The following is a 21714-nucleotide window of genomic DNA, read 5'->3' as shown; positions in this document are numbered from 1 at the left end:
GCAAGTGAAAGAGTAGACAGGGGTGGGCGACAGCTCATCAACGCCGTTGATCACTTAGGGTTTCAGCGTTCGGTAATGCTCTTTCTTGAGCACCAGAGAACGCTCGAAAGAGCGCGCTCACGTAAGTGCGCCGGAGTAATCCTGTGACTCCGACTCCTCTCCTTTTCTTACCCCTCCCGCCTCACGTCACATCTCCGGAACCCCGCTGTATCACGTGACGGCGCCAGGTTTTTTTTAATGTTTACATTCGAAGCGGGCGGCTTGTGGCACTGCTCGTCCCCCAGTTCCCTGCTCAGCAGCCGTTGCCGCCACAGCCTTCGACGCTGCGGGGTGACAATTTCACTTTCATTAAGGGCAGTGACAACGACGAGCTGTTAGGAGGTGGCGAAGGGGAAGCCGCCTCTCGGCCTAAATTGCCGCCGCCGCCTCCTGCACGCGCCAGTGAGGTAGACGGAAGGAGGCCACAAGAAAGGAGGAAGCCGGACGACAGGCCGTCTGGGCCGTAGGCCTCTTTTCACCTCCTGCTTTTCCACAACTCCCTCCTGTCCTGCCGCCGCTGCCGCCATGGAAGAGTTGGTGGTGGAGGTGCGCGGCTCCAACGAGGCCTTTTACAAGGTAATGAAATGAGGTCGTTGTCCTGGCGCGAATCGAGGAGTGAAGTGTTGACTCCTCCACTTCCCTCTCTTTGTGCCCCGAGGGCCTAGAACGCCGCTGGGCCAGACTGGAAAACCGCCCCGCCCCTTTTCACACACACGTTTAAGCCTGAGGAGAACATTATTGGGGGGAGGCAGAGAAGAGGTTCGCGAGGTGCAAGAGGAAACTGCGGCTGCCTCTGTCACACTCGTAATCTCCTGCCCCCCTTGGATCGACTTCTGAGAAGCCTGGCCCCCGAGAGCGGAGCGAACACCCCTTCTTGAGGTTTCCAGCAACTGGTATTCAGAAACATTACTACCTCAGACTGTGGAGTAATCGGTGGCAGGGGGTTGGAGTAGAGTTGCCACCTTTGGTCTGGCAAAATAAGGGACATGTTAGGCAAAATATGGGACATAATGGGAGGGAGGAATTGGGGGACTAAAAATTGCTTTTAAGTAATTTCTGCACAAGGTAAAGTAATCGATTACAATGGGTTGTTTCCAGAGCGGGTCATACTCATAGAGGAGACCCAATGAAATTTACAGATCTACGTTAGCAAGGCACATTAATTTCAATGACTCATACCCTCCCCACCTGCTGAATTTCTGCTTGTCAGAAGAATGGTAAATGTAGAAACCTGGTGCAACAAATTCTGTTTCTTTTCCTCACGGAGCTTTGTCTCCAACTTCCCTTTCCATGTAGCTAATGCCTTATACATTTACATGCATGCATCATAATTAAACAAGTTCATTTAACCACTAGGGTTACATGTGAGCTTCATTTTTGGACCTGTCCTTTATTTAAATTGATGCAAATATTGTATAAATAAAAACAACCACCATTTAAGGCTTCACTCCTCTGCATACTTACTTGAAAGTAAATTCAACTGAAATAATTGGGACTTATTTCTATTTTCAAAGAGTCAAGCTGAAAGTGAATTTAGGACTGTTACGGTTTCTTGCAAGGGAGTTTGAGTCCTCATCTGCAGTACACATTTAAAGCTCTTTAAATAGTCATGGGTTTTTGGGGAGAGGGGTTTTCTTTGGTACCTAAAAAATGGGTTTGCAATATCCACTGTCCCTCTTTATACAGCAGCCTAGTATCCTTCATTTCCCTGGTCAGCAGGAAAAAAATCTGCCAGCTTTAGTGCTGGCCAGCCTCTCCTCTCCTCTCCCCCCACCCAAATCACTCCATTCACTCTACTGGATTTAGTGTAACAGGGAGGGGTAGGGAAAGGAAAGGAAAGGAAAGGGAGACAGAGAATGCAGACAGACAGGAGGGAGGCAACAGCGCTGGTAGAGATGGGAGGGAGGGAGAAGCTGAGTTCAGCGCTCACCTCAGCAGAAAAGGAGGGAGAAGAAGAAAGCGAGGCAGAAATAAGGGACACAGCATTTTTCCTTGAAATAAGGGACAATCCCTTATTATAAGGGACAGGTAGCAACCCTGGGGGGGGGGGGGGAAGGATGAGGAGTGAAAGCATATATAAACCCATTTCATCTGTATATAATTCTCATACATATATAGAGCCCTTTCACTGTTGATTTGTGGTTGTGTGTTATATGCGTATATTCATGTGAATTTTTCAGTGTACGAGTACTTGTGTCTGAATTGAGCACCTGTTAACCAAATTGAGATGGGGAGGCTTAGGTTGATGAAAGTGTTTCTTCCTTTCTTTGGCAATCACTTGTAGCAGAGTAAGATTCTCTTCCATGAGTAAGTGACTGTGGAGGCCAATTCTGGATGCACATGTCCTTCCACAGTGGGGACATAAGGTTTCCAGGCGGGTGTTTATCACAGTGAGGGTTTGTCAGACATGCCTTCCTCTTAGCTTGTTTCTCCTTTTCACTTCCTTTTCAATATGACCAGTCCAACAAAGTTGATGTTGAATAATCATTGCATCAATACCGGTGATCTTTGCTTCTTCTAGTACACTGGCGTAAGTTCGCCTGTCTTCCAAAGTGATGTGTAAAATTTTTTGGAGACACTGTTGATGGAATTGTTTGAGGAGCTGGAGATGGCATTTATAAGTGATCCATGTTTCACAAGCGTACAGTTAAATTGGTAGTACAATACAGTGGTGCCCCGCAAGACGAATGCCTCGCAAGACGAAAGAGTTTTCCGTCTTTTGAGGTGTTTCGCAAGACGAATTTCCCTATGGGCTTGCTTCACAAGACGAAAAAACCGCAAGACGAAGAGACTCGCGGAACGAATTAATTTTGTCTTGCGAGGCACCACTGTAGCTTTGTAAACAAGTATTTTGGTTCCCTTGCGAATGTCCCAGTCCTCAAACACTCTGCACTTCAATCGGGAGAAAGCTGCACTTGCAGAGTTCAGGCACCGCTGGATTTCAGCATGAATGTCGGCCCCTTTGGAAAGATAACTGCCCAGGTAGGAGAAGTGATCAACCTTTTCCAACGTTACACCATTAAGTTGGATTTGTGGCACTGCGGAGGGGTTGTTTTGTGCTTGTTGGTGCGGCACTTTGGTTTTTTGGATACTGAGTGATAGGCCAAGCGGTCCTCCCCTCAAGACCAGCTTCTGCTTAATCCAGCAGTCTTTTGCTCCTCTTTTACAGTAATAAAGCAGTTTTTGGAAATGGGGGTTGGATTGGAATTCCTCCACTACTTCTTTCTCCTCCAGGCGATCATCTTTCCCACTCCCCACACTTTCCCACCACCCTCTTGTTTCAGAAGAGAAGAGCCAAAAGAAGAGAAGGGGTGTGTATGGGTTTGTTATTTAATCAGAATGAGCTTTGCTTTGCGGGGGGGGGGGGGAGGCGGGAAAGTTCCTTTCTTATGTAATGAGGCACTGGACGGTTGCTTTAGAGAGATTTGAGACATCCTCTCTTCCCCTAACCCTGTTATTTAGGAGGAACTGCTCATAGAACTATTTCTACTGCCCCTGCCTCTTCTCACAGCACCTCTCCAAATAATCTAAAGTTGCACATTTGTTTCACTTTTTCTCTCTAATTTCTTTCAGTAGTCTTAATGAATTTATATGCTTCTTAATTGTCAAAGTTGGCATCTAAGCAGCTGTCAGGCATAAAACCAATTACATACATACATACATACATACATACATACATATGGGTCATTCCACGCCAGGTCCCTTGGTGCCATGTGCTCTCACGGCTCTGGTATCTACACATAAACATTTTTTGAAGAAAATCTATGAGATAACCTCAGATTATTTTTAAGATTTGGGCACAGGAGAATTTTTTTAAAATTTCGATTTCCGCACAATTTAAGCTAATGCAATTTCTGCGTCAGTTTAGAAAAAACCTCCTGTTTCACTTATTTTTCAACCAATTGGTCTTATATTGGTATCAAAATATATTTTTTAAAATAATATTTATTACTTTTAAAACTTACAAAAAGGAAAGAGAAGAAAAGAGACAAAAAGAAAAACAACAAGAAGAAAGGGAAAAAACAAAACAATACAATATATAAACAATACAAAACACAACATTAACCTAAACAAAACAAAACAAAAACAATTTAAAAACATACATTATACCATTTCAGTAGTCTATCTTTCATACCCTTGTTTCATCAACCTCCTCTCACCTCCCTTTTTGTATTCCACTTCTATTAATTGTTTCAGCAATTCCTTTCCATCTTTCTCTATTCTCTGCCATATAAATATCTTAATTTATTTTTACCCTTATTTTCCATTAATACTATAATGCTTATTTATGCTTAACTCCTTATAACATTTCAACTAAAGCCATAAGATTTCATTCCAACATTTTTCTAACACTCAGTAATTTTACAATATTTCTATTTCTAAAAATAAACTTTAAACTTTTTCCAATCTTCTTCCACCATCTCTTCTCCCTGGTCTCGGATACTGCCAGTCATTCGTCGATTCCAAATAGTCCATCAACCTGGTGATCTTCTGTCCGAAGCTCTTAACTCTTTTCCAAGTCCCTTCTGCAGGTCTTCTTCATATTTATACATGCACTTTACTTTGTCTTCTACTGATCTTGTTCTTATTTTCCTTCCTTTGATACTGAAGAGCAGATCTCGGGGAAGCTCCAACCTAGCAATGCTTTTATTCCTTCTCGACAGGTCAACCAAATCTCCATGGTTAAATCTAAAATCCATAAGGTATTTCAGGACATGTTTCAAAATTCCTCCAAATCCAAAGGCCCCCACAGCTCCAATCTCCTCACGACCCAAGTCCAAATCCCAAAAGTCAGTAAATCCCTGCATGAAGGGATCTACAGTGGTGCCCCGCAAGACGAACGCCTCGCAAGACGGAAAACCCGCTAGACGAAAGGGTTTTCCGTTTTGGAGGCGCTTCGCTAAACGAATTTCTCTATGGGGTTGCTTCGCAAGACGAAAAAATCTTGCGAGTTCCCGCTGTTTTTTTTTGCTTTTCCCCCAAGGTTTCCTAAGCTGCTAAGCCGCTTAACAGCTGATCGGCTGATAAGCCGCTTAACAGCTGATCGCTAAAAGCCGCTAGACCGCTAATAGCGCTAATCCGCTAAGCTGTCAATGGGCTTGCTTCGCAAGACGAAAAAACCGCTAGACGAAGAGAATCGCGGAACGGATTCTTTTCGTCTTGCGAGGCACCACTGTATCCAACTTTCCTTCTCCAGTCCAGGCAGGGCTCCAATCCTCAAAATCTGACTTTTTCTAAATTCAATCATAAAAGGCCTCAACTTATAGTCCTCAATTTGCCTCTAAGGTTGGGGCTCCCACTTGTATTACTTTAGGTTCAACAACAGCAACTTTCTCCTTCGCCTTCTCGACAATTTGCCCTGTCAAAGTAGATTCCTGTATCAGATCCTGAATAATTTCTGTATTGATGTTCACTTTTTGTCCCAAATTAGTCACTTTTTGTCCCAAGTTATCAATTTTAGTAGTCATGACATCTGTCTTCTTGTGGAGTTGTTCCAACGAGTGACTTATCTTGCACAATGCAATCACTAAAGCTTCTTCTGTCGACATTCTCAAATAGTCCAAGGTCAATCCCTGATTCTCACAGTCTCTTATCTTGCAGCTGGTTCCCACAGCTCAGTTCTTATAACAGTTTCAAAGGCTCCCTCTAGAGGGAAACCGTTTCTATTTGTGTCAATCCTTTTAAGCACAGTTCAAACAATAAATATAGTTTCAATTTTCAGTTACTTTTCCTCCTTTTTAAACGCAGAAGAGGACAATGGAAACAATATATTTCTCTTATTTAGCTAACTGTCAAGATACCTAAGACCAAGGAGAAGAGTTGGTGGAAGATGATTGGAAAAAATTTAAAGTTTATCTTCAGAAACATTGCAAAATTAAGGAATGTTAGAAAGAGGTTGGAATAAAAGTAGGTGGTTTTAGCAGAAGAGATATAAAGGATTAAGTAAAAATGAATTGGTGAAAGAAGAGAATGCAAAATTATAATATATTAAGATAAATTACGAAGATAGAAAAAAATGGGGAAGGATTTGCTAAAATATCTAATTGAATTAGAATACAAAAATGGGAGGTGTGAGGAGGTCAAGGAAGTAAGCGAATGAAAATAAGTGATGTAAAGGTTTGATTTGTTCTTTGGTTTTTTTTTCTTTTCTGTTTTTGGATGATGTTTGTTTTATAGGTATTGTTCTCTCTTTTCCTTTTTTGATTGTTACTTATATATTTTCTTTTTTTTCTGTAACCTTTTAAAAAAAGTCCTAATAAAAATCTATCTATCTATCTATCTGTATAAACTGTCAAGATACGTTCTATTCACAGCCAATGAACTTCAAAACGTCAAAGCTTACTGGCAGCCCCTTTCCAAGTTCAGAGCAGTGGTGATTTAATTTTCAACACTCTCTCCTGCAGGGTTGCGCGATCCAAAATTTTCCCCCTCTTCTCCTGCTTCCAAGGGGGGTTTAATAGTTTGAATCGATGGAAGTTTAATCCTTTGCGGAAGACTTTCCAAGACCTTAGCTTGCAGCGTCTTTGCTTCAATCTATTTACAAAAGGGGAAGGCAGACTTCCCGTTTAAAACTTTCCCATTTCGGTGCCAAATTAAGACATTTATAGATCCAATTTTCCGTTCTACTCATGGGTAGTTGTTTAAAATCGAATTGTCCACAGGAAAAAGTCAGCGCTCTCCGGCAACAGAAATGCGGCTTCAGTCCGTGAAAGCAATCAATCAATTCGAAGCACCGCACCGCTCACCCCACGTCGCTCTGGATCCCCGAAACCGGGTCTCCCCGCGAGTAGGGGAGGCGCAAAAGGTGCCAGCCGAATCCCAGGTTCACAGGCTTCTCCCGCCTGTGATTTTTAGTGGGTCTCCGCCTTCGTCGTGGCGGCCAGACCCTGTTTCCACGGAGTAAATTCCTCCCGATCAGAGGAATTCTGCCATTGCCAGAGGCGCTAACCCGGAAGTCTATATTGGTATCAAAATAAAGCTAATTGTGGTCTCTTTCAAAATAAGGTATAAAAATGGCATTAAGTGCCACAGAAAAGGGTCACCGACCGTGCATCATACTTTTGTTGTAGAATGGGCTAACCATGTGCTTGTTATGTTTTAAAAATGAGGAGAGTGTTTTTTGTGGTTAAAAAATAAATTGATCTTGAAGCAATTTTTTTACAAAAAAAGATTGTTATTTTGTACAGGTTTAAGGTCTCTTTGAGCCTGAAATAAGTCACACATTTGTGAGAATAGCTAAATTGTACTCTTTTATGTTACAATGTCATCTGATATACCGTATTTTTCGCTCCATAAGACACACCTGACCATAAGACGCATAAGTTTTTAGAGGAGGAAAGGGGGAAAGCCCCGTTTTTTGGGGGGATCAGCTCACTGTTGTTGAGCTTACTGTGCAAAGGGAAAAAAATTCTGTTTTATGGGTTCTTCAGCTTCTTTAGGAAAGGAAAGGGAGCTGTTTCTACAGTTTCCAGACAGATCAGCCAGTCACATGCAGCTGGGGAAACAAACAGCCTCCATCTGCACAACATTCAACAATGGAGGCCTGGACAAGGGGGCAGGGCCAGAAAGGGAGCCAGCGATCAACCACACATTCACTCCATAAGACGCACAGAAATTTCCCCTTACTTTTTAGGAGGAAAAAAGTGTGTCTTATGGAGTGAAAAATATGGTATTTTAAAAATTAAGTTTTATAAAAACAAAATATGTCCTAGAGCTCTTTTTAATTTTATTGTGTAAAACACTTTTGCAATGATATGGTCAAAGCGCAAAAATCAATTTTTAAAGAAAATTATCCTGTGTCCAATTTTGGACCAATTTTTTTTTTTTAGCAAAATTAATTAGTTGTGAGAGCACGGTCAAGAATTAAAATCAGGTGATTTGGCGTGGAAAGACACACACACACACACACACACACACACACACACACACACAGAGCATGTAATAAATATGTACAATAACACAATTTCAGGGTCATTCCATATCAAGTGATCCAACTTTTTTACCTCATGTCATCCAATTTTCTTAATATTTTGTACACTTGTTGAATGATCAAAACTAAGTTTAAATCTAAATTTTTTATCTCATCCCATTTGAGTTATGAGGGTTTGAAATTTCAAAAAATTGACAATTTTGGCTCAGCCCAAAATTGAAATATTTCAAAACTAAAATGCCTGAAGTAACTGGTATTATAGTTTGAAGTCTTGTTTTTTCTGCAATATTTTACTCCAAGAAGATCCACTTATCCTAAACAGAACCAAGGCAGACATGTATGTACAAAATATTTATAAAAACTGTGATCTCATTGGGATCCCAAAATTTTGCAGGTAGCTCTTAGAAATGTTAAAAAATCAATACATTTTGGGGGAAAATTTAATCATATGATATTTAAATCACTTTTTAAAATTTTAAGTTATTTGACTTAACTTTAAAATTTAAAGTAAGCCCACCATGTGACATATCATATTAAAGTCCATGAAGTTCTGAAGAGATTGGTGTTTTTCTTTTTGACATATCTCAATTCGGGGCTGAGCTTTTAAGGTTTTGTGTAGACTGGCAAGGTCAAAATTGTCAATTTTTTGAAATTCACTCACAAACTGGATGAGATAAAAAAATAAAATTTTAAATTTAAACTTTGTTTTGATCATTCAACAAGTGTTCAGAAAATTAAGAAATTTGACATGAGGTAAAAAAATTGGACCACTTGATATGGAACGACCCAAGTAGTAGCTGCATTAACACATATCTATATTTTCGAAGCGCCCAAAGTCCATTCTCTACACTCTTCCATTGCTCATATCTCAAATCTTGCATGTGACTATATATAAGAATAATAGCACAATCGTTAACCCACCAATGGCCTCCATTCATCTATGAAGATATTATTTTGTCCTCTTACTTTATCAGTCAGTTTTATAAGCCATTCTTCCTTATTTGGAGTCTCTTCATCTTTCCATTTCTGTGCATATAAAATTCTAGCTGCAGTTGTTGCATACATAAAAGGTTGGTCAGGGTTTTTTTTTGGAATCTCTGTCCCTATTATCCCCAATAATAAAGGCTTTGGGTTTTTTGGGAAAGGTCATTTTATACATCTTTTTCAATTCATGGTATATCATTTCCCAGAAACCCTTAGCCTTGCTACAAGACCACCACATATGATGAAATGACCCCTCAGGACCCCCCCATTCCAACCCTATTTTGAGAAAAAGTTATGTGGCATTGTTTCTTGTAATGCAGCAATTAACATATTCGAATCAGCGTTCAGAATTAACCCCGCACCTGGCCCCGACTCTCAAAAGACTTATTCGTACACAATGATCCAAAAACACTTTGTCTTATCATACCAAAAAATAAGCATGCCAACCAGACAGTCTTCCTTACCCTTTCAAATCCAACAATATAATATTTTTAAATAACAACAATCCTTCAGATCAGACAAACTGCTCCATAATATAATTTAAGATCTTGCAGTAAGAATCTACCTCTTTCCTTATTTAATCCTTGGTTTCCTCCTCTGCAAGATAAATCTAGATAACTTTTTGCCATTGTCTGAAGCAGCTGACATTACTAATTATTGGCATGGTTTGAAATAAAAAAACATCTTAGGTAATCTTTATGGCTGAAATCCTTCCCAACAGCGAAAGTTTCATCCTTCCCCATCTCAATAAATCATGTTTCACTCCATTCCAGACATTAACATTATTATTCTGATATAACATTTCATTATTTGTTAGCCATGCACCCAAATATTTCACCTTTTTCTCCACCTTGATACCCATCTTCTCTTGCAACGTCTTTCTCTTGTTGATTCATATTTTTTACCATCATCTTTGTCTCACCCTTATTTACCATATTTTTCGCCCTATAGGACGCACCTAGTTTTTTTGGGGGGGGGGAGAGAATAAAGAAAAAAAATTATTTCCCCCCCCCCGCCACGGCTTCAGTGCGCCCCGCGCTCCAGGCAGCAGGCTGCTATCCGCAGCCTAGGGAGCTCTGCGGGAACTCCCGCGGGCTCCCCAGGCTTGCTGATAGCTTCCTGAAGCCTGGAGAGTGAGAAGGGGTCGGTGCGCACCGACCCCTCTCCCTCTCCAGGCTTCAGCGAAAGCCTGCATTCGCCCCATAGGACGCACACAGATTTCCCCTTCATTTTTGGAGGGGGAAAAGTGCGTCCTATAGGGCGAAAAATACGGTATATAAAAACCTGCTAGGTCTCCAAACTGTTAAATCTCACTAAATACTGTTCTCGTATTTTTAAAAGGGTTATCTTCAAATAAAACGTAAGTCGTCCGCAAAGGTCCTTAGTTGATATTTCTGATGCCCTATTTGAACACCTCTATTTTCTTTATTTTCTCTTACAATGGGCATCCTTGCCTTGTTCCTTTTGATATAGTAAACTTTTCTGATAAATTACCATTTGCTATAAAGCTGGCAAATTGCTTTGTATAGATTGCCCTATCCCCTCTCATATAACTTTCCCCAAAGCCCATGTATAAAGTCTCTCAGCATTATTTTAAATCTTTTTGCCATTATTTCAGCAAATACATTATAATCTCAATTAAGCAAAGAAATGGGCCTATAGTTCTTAACTTGTGTTAAGTCTTGATCTTGTTTAGGAATCAACACAATATTTGCATTCTTCCAGGAATCTGGGATCCTACCCTTAATTAGGATATTGTTCATCAATACACGCAAAGACTAGCTGGTCTTTGAACACTTTGTAATAGACAGCAGTTAAACAATCTGGCCCAGGTGCTTTATTAATCTTAGCTTGACTTATTGCATTCTCTATTTCTGTTAAAATTGGGGCATTTAATATATCCACTTGTTGTTTTGACATTTTTGGCAGGTTTCTGCTTCTCAGATATTGCTCTATCTTTTCTTTGTCTTCTCCCTCTTGTATATATGTTAGAATAAAATCTTTAAAAAATCCATTCTCACTGCTTTTTCATAATATGTTACTTTACCATACGTATTTATTTTGTTTATAACATTTCCCTTCTTTTCCTTTTTTGACTTCCAAGGCAGTAATCTTCCTGGTTTGTTTGCAAATTCAAAATGTTTCTGCTTAAGGTATTTTAATTTCTGTTCCATTTCTTGAATAACCATCATTAAAAGTTGGGTTTGGAGCATTTTAATAGTGTTCATCGTTCTTAAATCTCCCGGTTTATTGATCAATATTTTTTCATGTACAGTAATACTCTTCAATATCTTTTGCTTCTTTGTTTCTTGTAAGTTTCTGTTGAAAAGCATTCTGTTGTATGAATGTTTCTCATTACCGATTTCTTCAACCCAAACCACATTCATATCTGTCTCTTTATTCATATTTAATAAAAAAATGCCTCAGTTTCATTGCCAAGCTCCAAACAAAGCAGCTTACTTACAGATCATACTATCCAGATCACAAGCAAAGCTACAAGTTTAACAGAATCACATGGAGCTCTTATCTCAAATGGTTTCCATAACCCTCTTTATCCAAAGCTACCCCTCACATGTTGGAGCATCCTAGTCTCAAGGAGCTCTCAACACTAAAAAAAGCCACCAGGATTGCATCCACATTTTTCTTAGCTTATCATGACTGATATTTTAAAAGGAGAAGAATATGGCCAGAATATTAGATAAAACTGTGGAAAAACTCTGCAGACAAACATCTGCTCCCTCGGCCAGTAAAGCGAGATGAGTGCCACAACCCCAGAGGCATCCGCAACTGGACTTAACGGTCAGGGGTCCCTTTACATTTACCTTTATACTAGACAGTCGATTCAGAGTAAAAGTGCAAATGAACTCTTTGCATAGTTGCCAAGTCATATTCTAAAGCAGATGAATGTTTGAGTTGTGAGCAGAAGTTAAAAGTATTTTCTAAGCAGCCTTTTAGCATTTCCCATTTTTGTGGGAGATGAACTGGAGTTTTCCCTCAAGATGTACAACACAGAAGATTTTGCAGCTCTGCTTCTAGAATTAGATGGAATCTTAATATTATTTGATGGAATGTAGGCTAGGACTGGTATGAGGGCCAGGCTTTACCCGGTGGTATATTGTGAGTGAAACTGCCACCTCTGTCTTGAGTCCCTCTGCCCCCAGTGCGCCAAAGGAGAAACAAGCTGCAGCTGGGCATTGGTGGCAGAGGGACTCGGGAGCAGCAGTGGTTTCACTCGTGATATACTGCCAGATGAAATTGCCATAAAGCTCTGGCTATCATATAACTAAGGGAGGAACAAGCTACATCGGCTGTTGCTGATGAAGCTTGTTCCTCTCTCTTGGCTTGTTTAAACTTCTCCATTGAGGGGTGCATGGCTGCCTGGGGCTCACCTGGGGCGGGTGGGCTACCTCTTCCTCCTGGAAGAGGAGTAGCACCCCCTGCCTGTGCCAAGGCGACAGCTGCTGAGGCTACCATGTGAACAGAGCATTCATATGGCTATTTCAGCCACCACCACCTTAGCACAGGTGGGTCGCCTCTTCCTCCTGGGAGAAAGAGGTAGCCCGCCCGTGTGAAGTTGGAGGCAGTCTTGGAAATGGAACCTGACAGGGTGGCAGACACCTTTGAGGGAGTGCCCCCCTCCGGCTTGCCTAAGTAGCTCATTTCCTCAGTGTGATAGAGGGAATGCTCAGTTGGGGGGTGGGAGCCTTCCAAGGCAGTGCGGAGCCAGGGGTGAGGCAGCCTGTTGCCTCCACGTGCCGAGGACAAGCTGTGTCATCCCTGGCCCCGTGAAGTGCTGAGGTGAAAGGGCCTCACGGAACAGGGGCCAATGCAGCTTGTTTCACATTGCAGTGTATTGCCAGATCACAATGTTTGGTTGGTGATACATTGCGATGTTGAAAACCTGATATTTCCCAGCCTGCATGGAATGCTAATATTTTCTCAATGTTTACATGAACAAGAATTGCCACAGCTTGAATCATTGTAAAAGCCCTATTACAGCTTTTGGATTTGTCATAATGGACCAACACAGCTATGTACAATTTGTATGTGTGTGTTGAAGAATACTAAATTTAGCAATCCAGCAATCTTAAACCTGAAGGATGTGTGACATGTGTTTCTAGCAGGGTGGATAAAAATCAATGATTAAAAAAATAATTAAAAAATCAGATTTTAAAAAATTTAAATCAGATTTTTTAAATAAAATGCTTTTGGAGTTTGTTTTTTTTAAGTTACATTATAGTCCAAAGGCTATTAATCAGGAAATAAGGATTTAAGTTTTTCATGTGTGCTAAAACACAGTCTAAGTTTTTTTTTAATTGTTTAACCACATTAGTTAACATGGATACATATGCTACAATGTTATTGTTTTAGTTAAATAAATTGTTACTAAGTAAATGATTATTTTTCTCCCTCCAATAAAGTACAGCAGAAAAGCTGTCTGAATATAAACAGTTAACTTATTAAGCCCCTGAATAATTTCATAATTATGTCTATGTATTGCTAATAGTATAACCAAATCAGTAATTTTTGATATAACTGTACAAACTGCTCTGAAAATTTATTATTCCAAAAATGAAACCTTCATCTGGTTGTAAATATTAAGATTATACCAGAAGAATGTCTTTCTGTAAAAAATAACAATAAATCTCTTCTTACTGACTAGTGATTTAAATCGTGATTTAAATCAAATCCACCCGGTTTCCATATGACGTAAAATGTGGAGAGACTACATACATGCAACATTACCTGTGTGGTAAAATGTAAACAGTGCGTAATTAATAGTTTAGAACAAGTGTAAATCTATAAAGACAAAAAATGACAAAATAACTCATCTGATCACAGAAGGATATAAAATGGATATTGCCCACCATCACTCATATGAGAAGTCTTATAAAACATACCTGTCTCTATGTGCATATTTCCTGAAGGAAGAACAGAAAAGAGGCATACAGCCTTCTGTTTATTAGCATTCCTAAGGAATATGAACAGGGCTCACAAATTTAAAGGTAAAGTAGGGACCCGCCCGCAAACTCAGCTGAACACAATCAAACAAATCCTGCAAACTCTATTGTTGTATTCAGACTATATAGAACCATCGGCTGGGGTGAGGACTGCAGGGCCTGCTCCCTTCCAAGGCCTTTTCCAACTGGCCCAGGGGGCGGGGCCCAGGCCTTCACACTCCCAGCTACAAAAGGACTCCTGTGGCAGTGAGGCCTTGGACTATCGGCTGTGGTGAGGACTGCAGGGCCTGCTCCCTTCCAAGGCCTTTTCCAACTGGCCCAGGCCCTCACACTCCCAGCTACAAAAGGACTCCTGTGGCAGTGCCTAGAGAGTGGGGCTGAAGTCATTTGGAACAAACTCTTGGGGAAGTGCAGGGTTGTTCTGCTGTTGCTTCCCTGTTCCAAGTGGCTAATGTGTTTTAAAATGTCTTTAAGTAGTCGGTGGCATTTTAAGTTTTTTCTTCTCCCCACCCCTTTTTGTTTGGTTGGGTGGGGTGGATATCTGGTTGAGGAGGCAGGCTTAGTCGTTGTTTGGAGACTATCCCTGCCTCCGGGTCTGGTCTTGACCGGATGGATACTGGAATCAACAAGGGAAACCCACATGACCTGAAGGTGTTGCTGTGTAATGCCAGGTCAATGATTCATAAGACCACTGCCATCCATGACTTGATCGTGGATGGAGGACCTGACCTGACAGAGACTTGGTTGGATGAAGCAGATGGGCCTGTCTTAGCTGCTGCTTGTCCACCAGGTTTCTCTTGTGCACAGCAACCCAGGTCATGTGGGCGGGGAGGGGGGGTTGCAGTGATTTTTAGGAAGTCACTAGCTTACATCAGGCGTCCTACTGGGAAGACCCAGTTTTCTGAGTGCATGTTCTGGAGGCTGGGCAATAGGGGCAGTACAGGATTCCTTTTGGTGTACCAACTTCCCCGCTGCACCAAGGATTCCCTGCCCAAGCTGCTTCAGGTCGTGGCGGATGTTCTCCTGGAGACCTAGTTTGGTTGTCCTAGGAGATTTTAACATCCAATCCGACACGACCTTACAAGGGGCTGCTCGGGACTTTGTGGAAAGCATGGCCTCCATGGGGCTGTTCCTGAATAAGTCTGGCCACAACTCATAGCCGCGGACATGCGTTGGACCTATTGTTCACCTCTATGGATGTTGGTGATCTGATACTAAGTAAAAGCGAAACTTAAGAAGTTCCATGGTCAGATCACTTCCTGGTGTAACTGGACTTCTCCGCGACCCTTCCCCTCTGCAGGGAGGTGGGACCAATTCGGATGGTCCACCCCGGCCACTTAATGGATCCAGATGGTTTCCAGAGGGTGGTAGGGGATGCTTTATCCCATGTTGATGGCCTTTCAGCTGATTCGCTGGTGGCCCGCTGGAATGCGGAGTTAACCAGGGCTATCGACTGTCTGGCTCCAAAGCGCCCTCTCCGATTGCATTGAGCCCGGACAGCCCCATGGTTTTCTTCGGAGCTGAGGACGAGGAAACAATCGCTGAGACGGCTAGAGCGTCAGTGGCGGATAACTTATTCTGAAGCTGACCGGACACGGGTTAGAGCTCAAGGTCGAGCCTACCAAGTGGCGATAGTGACGGCAAAGAAGACTTTCTTCACCGCCTCTATTGCATCTGCAGAAAACAGCAGCAGGAGACTCTTTCAGGTGGTTCACAATTTAATGGAACCACCTTTACCACCAGGGCCTTGTAAAGACCCCAAGATCTCCTGCAATGATTTTGCAAAGTTTTTTGCAGACAAAGTTGCTCATATTTGGAAGGAGGTAGACACCACAATGGGACCAGGGCTGGGGCAGGAGAGTGCTAGAGCCCTGTCTGGTCAAGTTGCATGGAATCAATTTCAATCCGTTACCCCTGAGGATGTGGACAGGCTCCTTGGACACGTCAAACCAACCACCTGTCTCCTTGATCCTTGCCCATCCTGGCTAATAAAAGCAAGCTGGGAAGGGCTGGGCGATGGGCTCTGCGGGGTGATGAATGCTTTCCTCTGTGAGGGAGCATTCTCAGATCCTCTGAAAGAGGCGGTCATTAAACCACTTCATAAAAAAACATTTTTAGACCCGGCCAGTATGGCTAACTATCGCCCAGTCTCAAATCTTCCATTCTTGGGCAAGGTGATTGAGCGGGTGGTTGCTAAACAACTTCAGACACACCTGGAGGTTGCGGACCATTTGGATCCCTTCCAATCGGGATTCAGGCCTCATCATGGGACTGAAACTGCCTTGGTCGCACTGGTTGATGATCTACGGTGGGCTAGGGACAAAGGTGAGAGCTGTTTCCTGTTAGTTTCTGTTTCCTCACTGTGCAGCTGCTTGCAGTCACAGGACTGTGTTTACATTCCAGGGCTTCCAGACTATTGGAGTCTCACAGGAAAGGGAGATGGGATGTGACGTTAGTAGTTTCCTGTTTCCTTTGTTCCTTTGCTTTCTTTGTTCAGTTGCTCTCTGTTCTCATACAGAGAGGATGTATATTTCTTTGCTCTCTGCATAGTTTAGTAATAAAGCATAAAAATGTAGCTCATACCTATCTCATCCTTCCGCTGTGGTGTTGTTTTAATGCTCTGCTGGGAGGGCTCGGAGGAAGATGAGCCTTATCAGCTTGGACGAACGGAGCTGAAATCCCAATATTTTCTAGTTCTGCTGGATCTCTCAGCGGCCTTTGATACAATCGACCATAACATCCTTCTGGATCGTCTAGGGGGGCTGGGAGCTGGGGGCACTGTTATACACTGTTCAGAAAGTGGTGCGGGGGGATGAGTGTTCAGACCCCTGGCCCTCACTTGTGGGGTGCCTCAGGGTTCCGCCCTCTCCCCCATGCTTAACATCTACATGAAGCCGCTGGGAGAGATCATCAGGGAGTTTGGACTAGGTGTCCATCAGTATGCAGATGATATGCAGCTTTACCTCTCTTTCAAATCAGAACCAGTGAAGGCGGTGAAGGTCCTGTGCGAGTGCCTGGAGGCGGTTGGACGATGGATGGCGGCTAATGGAGTGAGGTTGAATCCTGTCAAGACAGAAGTACTGTTCTTGGGGGACAGGGGGCAGGCTGGTGTGGAAGACTCCCTGGTCCTGAATGGGGTAACTGTGCCCCTGAAGGACCAGGTCGCAGCCTGGGAGTCATTTTGGACTCACAGCTGTCCATGGAGGCGCAGGTCAATTCTGTATCCAGGGCAGCTGTCTACCAGCTCCACCTGGTACGCAGGCTGAGACCCTACCTGCCCGCAGACTGTCTTGCCAGTGTGGTGCATGCTCTAGTTATCTCTCGCTTGGACTACTGCAATGCGCTCTACGTGGGGCTACCTTTGATGGTGACCTGGAAACTACAACTAATCCAGAATGCGGCAACTAGACTGGTGACTGGGGGCGGCCGCTGAGACCACATAACACCTGTCTTGAAAGACCTACATTGGCTCCCAGTATGTTTCCGAGCACAATTCAAAGTGTTGGTGCTGACCTTTAAAGCCCTAAACGGCCTCGGCCCAGTATACCTGAAGGAGCGTTTCCACCCCCATCGTTCTGCCTGAACGCTGAGGTCCAGCGCCGAGGGCCTTCTGGCGGTTCCCTCATTGCGAGAAGCAAAGTTACAGGGAACCAGGCAGAGGGCCTTCTCGGTGGTGGTGCCCGCTCTGTGGAATGTCCTCCCTGCAGATGTGAAAGAGATAAGCAGCTATCTTCTCTTTAAAAGACATCTGAAGGCAGCCCTGTTTAGGGAAGTTTTTAATATTCAATGCTGTATTGTTTTTAACACTTGATTGGAAGCTGCCCAGAGTGGCTGAGGAAACTCAGCCAGATGGGCGTGGTATAAATAATAAATTATTATTATTATTCAATGTCTTTATAAATGGCTTTTACGAAGGAGTTGAGGGGATGCTCATCCAGTTAGCAGACACCAAACTGGGAGGTGTAGCTAATGCCACAGAAGACAGAATCAGGATTCCAGATGACCTTAACAGATGAGAGAACTGGGTCCAAACCACTTGTTGTTTAGTCGTTTCCGACTCTTTGTGACCCCATGGACGAGAGCACACCAGGTGCTCCTGTTTTCCACTGCCTCCCACAGCTTGGTCAAACTCATGTTCATAGCTTCGAGAACACTGTCCAACCATCTCATCCTCTGTCGTCCCCTTCTCCTTGTGCCCTCCATCTTTCCCAGCATCAGGGTCTTTTCCAGGGAGTCTTCTCATGATTTGGCCAATGTATTGCAGCCTCAGCTTCAGGATCCGTCCTTCCAGTGAGCACTCAGGGCTGATTTCCTTAAGGATGGAGAGGTTTGATCTTCTTGCAGTCCATGGGACTCTCAAGAGTCTCCTCCAGCACCATAATTCAAAAGCATCAATTCTTCGGCGATCAGCCTTCTTTATGGTCCAGCTCTCACTTCCATTCATCACTACTGGGAAAACCATAGCTTTAACTATACGGACCTTTGTTGGCAAGGTGATGTATCTGCTTTTTAAGATGCTGTCTAGGTTTGTCATTGCTTTTCTCCCAAGAAGCAGGCAACTTTTAATTTCATGACTGCTGTCACCATCTGCATTGATCATGGAGCTCAAGAAAGTAAAATCTCTCACTGCCTCCATTTCTTCCTCTTCTATTTGCCAGGAGGTGATGGGACCAGTGGCTATGATCTTAGTTTTTTTGATGTTGAGCTTCAGACCATATTTTGCGCTCTCCTCTTTCACCCTCATTAAAAGGTTCTTTAATTCCTCCTCACTTTCTGCCATCAAGGTTGTGTCATCTGCATATCTGAGGTTGTTATTTTTTCTGGCAATCTTAATTCCAGTTTGGGATTCATCCAACCCAGCTTTTTGCATGATGAATTCTGCATATAAGTTAAATAAGCAGCGAGACAATATACAGCCTTGTTGTACTCTTTTCCCAATTTTGAATCAATCAGTTGTTCCATATCCAGTTCTAACTGTAGCTTCTTGTCCCACATAGAGATTTCTCAGGAGACAGATGAGGTGATCATGTACTCCCATTTCTTTAAAAACTTGCCATAGTTTGCTGTGGTCGACACAGTCAAAGGCTTTTGCATAGTCAATGAAGCAGAAGTAGCTGTTTTTCTGGAACTCTCTAGCTTTCTCCATAATTCAGTGCATGCTTGCAATTTGGTCTCTGGTTCCTCTGCCCCTTCGAAATCCATCTTGCACTTCTGGGAGTTCTCGGTCCACATACTGCTCGGTCCTTGTAGAATTTTAAGGATAACCTTGCTAGTGTGTCAAATGAGCGCAATTGTGTGGTAGTTGGAGCATTCTTTGGCACTGTATATTGAGTGTAGCACCTTAACAGCATCATCTTTTAAAATTTTAAATAGTTCAGCTTGGAATACCATCACTTCCACTGGCCTTGTTATTAGCAGTGCTTTCTAAGGGTCATTTGACTTCACTCTCCAGGATGTCTGGCTCAAGGTAAGCAACCACACTACCTGGGGTGTACGAAACCTCCATATCTTTCTGGTATAATTCCTCTGTGTATTCTTGCCACCTCTTCTTGATGTCTTCTGCTTCTGTTAGATCCTTACCACTTTTGTCCTTTATTATGGTAATCCTTGTACGAAAAGTTCCTTTCATATCTCCAATTTTCTTGAACAGATCTGTGGTTTTTCCCATTCTATTGTTTCCCTCTATTTCTTTGCATTTCTCGTTTAAGAAGGCCCACTTGTGTCTCCTTGCTATTTTTCGGAAATCTGCATTCAATTTCCTGTATCTTTCACTATCTCCCTCGCAGTTTGCTTGCCTTTTCTCTCCCGCTGTTTGTAAGGCCTCGTTGGACAGCCACTTTGCTTTCTTGCATTTCCTTTTCATTGGGATGGTTTTCGTTGCTGCCTCCTGTATAATGTTACGAGCCTCCATCCATAGATCTTCAGGCACTCTGTCCACCAAATCTAAATCCTTAAACCTGTTCCTCACTTCTACTGTGTATTCATAAGGGATTTGATTTAGATTGTATCTTACTGGCCCAGTGGTTTTCCCTACTTTCTTCAGTTTAAGCTTGACTTTTGCTATAAGAAGTTGATGATCTGAGCCACAGTCAGCTCCAGGTCTTGTTTTTGCTGACTGTATAGAGCTTCTCCATCTTTGGCTGCAGAGAAACTAACAGAATGAAATTCAATAGAGACTAATGTCAGGTTCTGCACTTGGGCAGGAAGAACCAACTGCACAAAGATAAGTTGGGGTGTTATTGGGGGGGGCTCCCTACAACACTGTCTCCCTGTAGTCAATAAAGAGACAATGGGTGGAAAGGAATCATTTATTCAAAGCTGCAGCAATGAGGCTCAGTGAAATGCTTCCTGCCACTCACCATCTGGCCTGGGGCGGGGCCTGAAGCCTCATAAAGGACTGCTGGACTCTGCTGCCCGGGAGGACTCTCCTGTATGTGAGTGTCTGAGGGCCCTGCTCCTTCCTGCCACTCACCATCTGGCCTGGGGCGGGGCCTGAAGCCTCATAAAGGACTGCTGGACTCTGCTGCCCGGGAGGACTCTCCTGCGTGTGAGTGTCTGAGGGCCCTGCTCCTTCCTGCCACTCACCATCTGGCCTGGGGCGGGGCCTGAAGCCTCATAAAGGACTGCTGGACTCTGCTGCCCGGGAGGACTCTCCTGTATGTGAGTGTCTGAGGGCCCTGCTCCTTCCTGCCACTCACCATCTGGCCTGGGGCGGGGCCTGAAGCCTCATAAAGGACTGCTGGACTCTGCTGCCCGGGAGGACTCTCCTGTATGTGAGTGTCTGAGGGCCCTGCTCCTTCCTGCCACTCACCATCTGGCCTGGGGCGGGGCCTGAAGCCTCATAAAGGACTGCTGGACTCTGCTGCCCGGGAGGACTCTCCTGTGTGAGTGTATGGGGTCCTGCTCCTTCCTGCCACTCACCATCTGGCCTGGGGCGGGGCCTGAAGCCTCATAAAGGACTGCTGGACTCTGCTGCCCGGGAGGACTCTCCTGTATGTGAGTGTCTGAGGGCCCTGCTCCTTCCTGCCACTCACCATCTGGCCTGGGGCGGGGCCTGAAGCCTCATAAAGGACTGCTGGACTCTGCTGCCCGGGAGGACTCTCCTGTATGTGAGTGTCTGAGGGCCCTGCTCCTTCCTGCCACTCACCATCTGGCCTGGGGCGGGGCCTGAAGCCTCATAAAGGACTGCTGGACTCTGCTGCCCGGGAGGACTCTCCTGTGTGAGTGTATGGGGTCCTGCTCCTTCCTGCCACTCACCATCTGGCCTGAGGCAGGGCCTGACGGGCCTCACTAGAACAGTTGCTGTTACTGCCGGAGGGGTGCAGAGTGCTTTTAAAATGTTTTAAAATTTTTATTTTGAATTTTTTGTATGTGGGGGGGGGGTGCGGTGGATGTTTATTGGGCCTGGGAATTTGTTTGATTTTATGTTTTTGTAATTTTTGTAATTTTTATTGTTTTTTGTTTATATTGTCTTATTTGTGTTTTTGTTTTTTTGTTTGTTTGTTTGTTTCTTAAAGGGGTTATTTTGTTCTTAAGGGGAGGGGTCAGGGCTGCCGGGGAATGGGCCCCAGCCCACAAAATGGCTGGGATATGCTTCACAGAGGGGAATGCACTGGGACAACCGATCTCAGTGATCACGGGTAGCAGGAGGAGTTACGCTAAGACCAGACCATGTCATTACAGAGGAGGCAGGTTTAGTCGTTGTCTGAGGACTATCCCTGCCTCTGGGTCTGGTCCTGACCGGATGAATACTAGAATCAGCAAGGGATACCCACATGACCTGAAAGTGTTGCTGTACAA

The 21714-nt window shown here is 43.6% G+C and overlaps 1 protein-coding gene across 3 annotated transcripts in view; it reads left to right on the top strand.

Moving 5' to 3' along the window:
- Nucleotides 1–238: 238 nt before the first annotated feature.
- Nucleotides 239–21714, top strand: part of LOC309333207 (fragile X messenger ribonucleoprotein 1-like) — a 209723-nt gene continuing 188247 nt past the window's right edge. For 2 of the 3 annotated variants that reach the window (XM_081846613.1, XM_081846611.1), the window contains exon 1: nt 239–615. In XM_081846613.1, coding sequence (XP_081702739.1) covers nt 565–615 — 51 coding nt within the window. In that variant the 5' untranslated portion in view covers nt 239–564. The remainder of the gene's footprint in view (nt 616–21714) is intronic. The other variant, XM_081846612.1, reaches the window with a different exon arrangement.

This window comes from Podarcis erhardii, assembly GCF_964252035.2.
Source record: "Podarcis erhardii genome assembly, chromosome: W".
NCBI classification, from domain to species: domain Eukaryota; kingdom Metazoa; phylum Chordata; class Lepidosauria; order Squamata; family Lacertidae; genus Podarcis; species Podarcis erhardii.
This window is presented reverse-complemented; position numbering and strand designations above follow the sequence as displayed.